At 38.7% G+C, this 7,172-nt stretch overlaps 1 protein-coding gene across 1 annotated transcript in view; it reads right to left on the bottom strand.

Moving 5' to 3' along the window:
- Positions 1 to 311: 311 nt before the first annotated feature.
- BCL2L10 (BCL2 like 10) overlaps positions 312 to 7,172 on the bottom strand; it is a 7,720-nt gene continuing 859 nt past the window's right edge. Inside the window, exon 2 of the mRNA XM_072402376.1 lies at positions 312 to 1,451. Coding sequence (XP_072258477.1) covers positions 1,320 to 1,451 — 132 coding nt within the window. The 3' untranslated portion in view covers positions 312 to 1,319. The remainder of the gene's footprint in view (positions 1,452 to 7,172) is intronic.

The following is a 7,172-nucleotide window of genomic DNA, read 5'->3' as shown; positions in this document are numbered from 1 at the left end:
GTATCACCTAACAATTAATGAGGCCACATCCCTACTTATCAATGTGTACAATAAGCTTCTTAATTATGGGAGTTTTAGGACCATTACATTGACATGTCCACTTCTTCCATATCTGAGTTTGATTTCTTTATGGGATGTGGCTTTTTAGGATGGCCTACTAAATATTTATATATAAAGGATGCTAAAATAATTCAAAATTTGAACATGCCCATAAACACTGTGTACCTAAACCCTGAAAACATAAGCGTAGCAAACCCTGACAACAGGCAACTAAGATTTTAAGACCTATATACAGAAAAGAAACATTCCAGTGTATCCCAAATGCTTGTATTTTATTAAAACATGATCATTGTGTTCATAAAAATAAAAACATAATATGGTACAGATATACATCAAGCACAATAATAGAATATATTATTGTTTTTTTTTCCTTGGAAAAAGTTACAATTGCTTACACAGAGATTCCTGATCTCTATGGAGTGGATTTCCTGAATATATTATAGCATAAATACAAATTTTGCCAGGTACAGGTTAAAATTAATATATTAGCAGTGAAATGTTTATCAAAAACTTCCACTAGTTTACCATGAATGTTTAAAAAAAAAAATGTGCTACTAAATGTACAAATAGTCCTCAGGAAAGATTGTGTATGTCCATTAGAGAGTGAAGTGATAGGAAATCTGGGATCATTAAGTGGTATGCTCTAGTACAAACCAACCTTTTCTCAAAAGGTAAGAAGCTACATCAGAAGTACTTTCATTAGTGACAGCTAAACTTATGGAAGCCAAACCCAGAATGGTTTAAGCCATTGGCTGTACTAGACTGCCCTTTGCCTATTAATACGCTCTATGGTGCAATTATGAAGCGCTTTTATATTTCTGTTTGGCATTTATTCTAATTTATCTTTTAAAGAAAAAATTGGAAATGTAAACCACCATACTAGTTAAATCACACTAATATGGTGTAAACACTATTTCCATATCCTAGAAAAAACCCACAACAATCTACTGCCAAGTGTGTGGAACACAAAACCATATAAAGTATTTTTATTGGTTTTTGGTTCAGTTTTTGCTATTTCACCAACCACAATTTTTTTTCTTTTTAAAAGCAAGCAACCTTTGCGTGCTGCTTAAATCAAAAAGAAATGACATTTTACTGCAGAATGGCAGTGCACAACTAGTCCAAGCTAAACATCAACCAATTCAGTTCTTTGAAGTTCTCGATGAAAGATCTTTGGCAACAACAGCTGAGAACAGGGTCCCACGTGATAGTCCACGACGTTATCTGCGATAATTGGTGGCATGCTCATCGTCTACAGTTCATCTTGCGGTCAAGAGAAAGACCAATCCAACAATCCCAAAACCAGCAGCTGCCATCAAAGCATTGGAAAACATACTGTTCTCTTGTGCCTGGCCAGTCTCATGCTTGTTACAAAATTTGTAGAATCCATCCTAAGAGAAAAAAAAAAAACACAAGATTAATATTTTGAGCAATACACTTGGAATAATATTTTTAGTTCTCACTCAATTCCATTTTTTTTTGGTACAGCATTCATTCATGCATTGTGCAGTCGTTTGTCATTGGAAAGATGCTTTATATCTGCAGTGTATGTATGTATTAAAAAAAAAAAAAACACCCATCAAGTAGTACTTTAAAGAATAGATTGGATTTTAGAAAGATACAAAAGTGGCACTGTTTTTAACTATTTCTAAAAGGACAATCATATAATGACAATAAGGTTTATTCACATTGAAATGGAAACTGCCACGCCCTTGCTTTCCATTGTGGCCTACTGTGTCCAAAGTGGTAACTAGTGATGGTAAGAAACAACTTAATCAGAGCAAATATAACCTTCAATGGAATATGGGCAACCCAAGTTGGAATCTGACATTACACCAGTCAACAAAATGTTTACCAATGTTATATCCGAACCCTGTTAAAATTCCAAGTTCTGATCATCTTTAGGCTTTATTATCGGAGTCTCAACGCCTTTTTAGGTCAGCTGCCAGACTTACAGTTTTTCCATGTGGAGAGGACTATATTTATTTAAAAATACCCTGAGCTGGCCTTAAATGGAGACCCCCAGTTCCTTTGCCCAAAACTATACATTGTGCATTGACCAAAGTCTTTATCAAAGCTTCAGTGGCTAGTAGGAGGATCTGGAAGATCAGAAAGGTTGGAGCCCTGGCCAGTTTTTATATTTGACTACAACTCAGATTGATCACCCCTCACATCCTGCCCCAGAAAAGACTTTTCCAAAGAAGAAAAAACCCTGCAAACCCATGAAAGCAGCATTGAATGTATACCATATAGATTCTCCTTACTGACCAAATCACAAAACTGTTAAGGCTTTGTCTATTGTAATCCCAAAAAATAAATTTCTGCTGCAGTTTCACTGTACTAACAACCTAAAACACAGATATTATTTCACCTGTTACCCTTTAATAGTCAGGTCAGCCTATGATAAAGTGTCACACTGCAGAAAAGATTTAAAAGGCAGATAAACGGTCATGTCTGTATCCGGTTACATGAATTTTAAAACCAGATAATAAAAATATTTGCTCTTTTATGAGCCTACAGACATTTAATACATCTCTACCTGCTTTTTTCTGCTCCAGATAAGAGCACAGAGTCCATGCAGGGACCAGCGACAAGTGAGCAGCTGTTTACCGGATCCTTATTCAGCATAATGAAGTATGGAAGCAATAGTCTCCAGATGGTAATGTTTGAATCCTGCTTGGCAGATGACTGTGTAAACAAGTTATACCCTCAATACCTTCCGGAACTCTGCGCTTTAAAATTAATTTGAGCAAACAACTTTTCTGCCTTGTGATTCTCATTAACCTTTTCCATACCAGGCAAGAAGGAAATTCTCTGCAGGCAAATTCTGCTGTCTGTATGAGAGGGAATTAACTTCTGATCTAAAGACTCTTCTTTCTTTTATGAGGCATGGAAAGGTAGGGTAAGGACTATTTGCCTAGGCATATAGACTAGAGGTAGCTGGGGGTTCTTTGAGTTGTTGCAGACAGACCCAATACATGGCGGCTGCACATTTCTGGGGCCATTGCCATTTGGCTAGTTCATTTTATCTGTCCATAAAGGTGGTATTCTGGCCATCAATGATAGGGGTGTTTCTCCCACTGAGCCTTTCTGAATTGTTTTTTAGCAAGGGTTCCTCAAGAACTACATTCTAAAAAGAATGGGTTTTTGCCAGGAGATCAGTACAATTCCCAAAACCTAAGTCTCATGAGCAGTTGCATAGTCCAAATCCCTCAAATCTGGGTCCCTAACCCAGGAGAAGCAGGGAGTCTGAAGTCAGTATTCCAGATCTCCAAAATCTTCCAGGTCTTCGTATTAAAGGACATGTGTACCTTTGATACAAGATGTTCAAGACATACCCCCCACCCTAAAAACACTTACCTTTGTCCTTAACCACCCATTGTCACACTGCAGTCCTACTTGTAGCCACACAATCCTGCCCCTGCTGGGATCTTTACATCCAGTGCACCAAAGCCCTTTCCCTACCACTGAATGTTTAATAACCAACATGGATGGGAGATGATAAACCCGCTGGCATGGGTGGAATGTAAGCAATTGGCCATAGAGTACAGGAACCTCTTCCAGGAAGGGTCCTTCATACAGAAATAATATCTGGTATGTTGGGGGAATTTTCTACATGTAGCATGTAAAATTTAAGAGAAACCAAAGCTTCGTTCTCATTTCAGAAGAAATTAAAAATCAATCTCCATTCCATTTTCTCACATAGCAGAAGTGAGGAAAGTCCCTTTTACAATGTATGGCCCAGGTGCTTGCTTTAGATATGACTTCCATTGTGAAACCCAACCACTAACAAATCACAGGCAAACACCTGCCTCTTTTCAGGAAATAAAAATCCACCGGCTTACTGCTGTGATAGCTAAAGCCTTGCTTATACATGGGTACTATCCTCTAAAGCAGATATATGGGACAAATAAAGGAATATGCATTCTTACAAATCAGCACTGAAATACAATATATAAAACTTTGCACAGCCTGGCAGCACCCCCCTTCATTTCCATACAGCCTACATGCAGGTCAGGTCGTCGTTCTGCATCTCTATTCTTTAAACACTGTCATTGCTGGTGTCTATCGGTAAATGCTAGTTGCCAGACTTTTATACTTCTCAGTTCCTGCCAAAATAAAATGCTTTATATCTGCACTTATTCCATGTCCTAACAAGCATGAAAACCCAAATCATGACATTTAGCATTTTCAAAGAAGTCCGCAATAGCAGCTCACACAGATTTTTCATGACATTTCACAAGTAGAATGGAGAAACAACCCCATCCATTAAAGTGCATGTAGTCAAAATTACAAAGTGTGCCACAGGTCACCGGTACACCGCCAGTGACTCAACATAAGTATTATGTCTTCAGCAGCTGCCATGAAAGTAGAATTAAAGGGCAATGAAGAGTAAGATGCATCAACAAGAAACATTTGTTTAGCTGGAGCTTTTCATCACTTCATCTGCTATGCAACCAATATTTCACAGATTGTCTTTTATAAAAGAGTGGGACAAACGGTCTCAAGATTGTCACAAAGCGTTATACTTGTGCAAGAGGAACACGTCATCCATGGCCCCTGGACTATGGGGTAGGGGTGTCAATGGAAGTAATGATACATAATCTCTACAAAGCCGCCCTGCAAGCAGCATGAATGTTACAGAACTTGCTAATGTGTGTTGGCGATTCTTTGCCATCCTGATATTTAACTTCATGGCACCATCCGTTTGGTGATCAGTGCAGCACCCATGTAAAGAATGCACTGGTTTTTTGGCTCCACCGGACACAGTTTATGGCCCCAAAACACTGCACATATGTATAACAATAATCTACCCTTCCAATAGTGTGGATCAGGCAAAAAGTGTCACATCAATATTTACCAACACATCCAATGGGAAACCCAAAACTCCTATGATCATTTGCCTGCACTTTTACTTCCATTGAGATTTATTGGAAGTGCAAGTAAAACTTCAGCCCATGTGCACTACACCTTTTACTTTCTATTCTCCAAGTACCACTTGCCCATGATGGTTTATGTCTCTTTGCACAATTATAGGCAGACATTGAAAAGTCTTACTAATAAACACATCTGGGTACTAACCAGAACACATGGAAGACAACTAATTAGTATTTAGATAATTGGATAATCACACTCCCATTTACACCTTGGTTTTACATGGATCTTTGATTCCTTGTGACTGAATGCACCTGTAACACAAACAGGGGCTTATTTAAAAATTCAAAAAAACAATACTATGCAATGACATTTCAGAGAACGGCCGACTTCTGATTGGCTGGTTGAGCTTTACCATCTCCTGAATTGTAAGCTCTTTGGGCAGGGTCCTCTCCTCCTCCTGTGTCTGTCGTTTGCAACCCCTATTTAATGTACAGCCCTGCATAATATGTTGGTGCTATATAAATCCTGTTTAATAATAATGATAATATAAACAATGTCCCCATATCTTCCAACTGAACTACAGGAAACAAAAATGCTGGGCTGTGTTTAAAGAAGCTGGAAAGTTACAGATTTTCAGCACCCAAAATTATTATTTTTTTAAGTTGGCAATGAGATTAGTGTGTACCCACAGGAAAAAAGGAACTTGTAGGGTACAGAACATGGAGCTGACAGTTGTTACTTTTTTTGAAGGCTTAGCCCAAAGGCTACCACTATTTGAGCTACTAACCCAGAACAACGGTGTTGGGACATCAAATATGCACATGCTAGTTCCAGGGCAGAGATTCCCCAAGGATAACAATGACAGCAGTGGAAAATCCTTGTTCTAAGTCAGCAACCAAGAAAAAGACAGACAATCTTGGAGCATGCACCATCCAAATTATAAGTACTAAAATGTTTACTTTACACTTGTTTTCCTAAATCCCCCAACAAAGTTCAAAGCTCAATGAATGAGGACAGCAAATGCAATACAATTGGTTCTTTGCACAAATAAGTCATCTTTGTATAGAGCAAAGAAATGGTTAAAATCCCTTTCAGGTTATTTTGTTTCAAGAGATTTCCTATCACTTCCTATCCTAAAGGCAGAACAGGAAAAAGTAGTCAGCAAAAACTTCATTCTAGAGAGTCGTCTATGATACTGTTGTAGGGTTTTCCCTCTTTTTTCTCTGGTGACAACTTTAACATTGGACTTCTCCGGAACAAAGATGCGAAGAATCTCCCCAGCAGGAACACAAAGCAATAAAAATTGACATATTCCCTAATCTTTCCCCATTTTATCCAAGACGTCACTAGTGTCATAGTGGACCAGAGCGGAGGTCACAAACCCAGCAATCACCCAGGTGGTCTGATCCATAACAGTGATCACATATGTTACCATGCACACTCCAGTGACCGGGGGTATGGGCAGCATATATCAGTCTGGTACTGAGGATGACGGGCACAGCAAGTAACCCTAACACCGACCTTTATGTTGGAATCTCCAGGTGTTATTTAGAAAAGCATTAGAGTTCAATCCTTTCAGATAATATATCAGCCTAGATTTGTTTTAGAGATTGGGTTCTGTCCAAGTGGCTGCTGGGGTGACTACCTATGTATTACCTATACGCTCATCATGGGGACAGGATGTCCAATTCAGATTATGGACAGCACGACTACAGCGTGAAATAAGATCTAAACAAATAGGATTTATAGATTGGAGACAGGATGAGCAATTTCCAGCAGAAATGCTTTGCCTATGAGTCAGAGCGGCCAGCCACTGATTAGAATGGAAATACTCCCACCCACAACCTCCGTGTCACCACATTACTGCGCATGGAAAGTGCTGGATGTGGCCACTGATCACACATGTATGAAGAATAATCAGACATGTATAAACATTGATGAATGTACTGTGTACTGATCAGTCCTGTATATGCCAATAAATGATCAGAATCCAGCTGTACACACATTGGAGTATTGATCACTGACCAGAACTAGACTGTATACATATCAAGAATGGATCAGAACCCAGCTGTATACAAGGATTACTCAGTCCAGTATATGCCAATTGCTAATCAGATCCTGGATGTACACAGCAAGTATTGATCAGACTCTGGACATACATTGATCTCTGTACACCAAGCATTGATTATACCCAGGCTCTATACAGTAATAATTGAGTATTAAAATTAGAGCCC

This window comes from Pyxicephalus adspersus, chromosome 2 (assembly GCF_032062135.1).
Source record: "Pyxicephalus adspersus chromosome 2, UCB_Pads_2.0, whole genome shotgun sequence".
NCBI classification, from domain to species: domain Eukaryota; kingdom Metazoa; phylum Chordata; class Amphibia; order Anura; family Pyxicephalidae; genus Pyxicephalus; species Pyxicephalus adspersus.
Note: the sequence above shows the minus strand (reverse complement) of the source record. Positions and strands in the feature narration are given on the sequence as shown.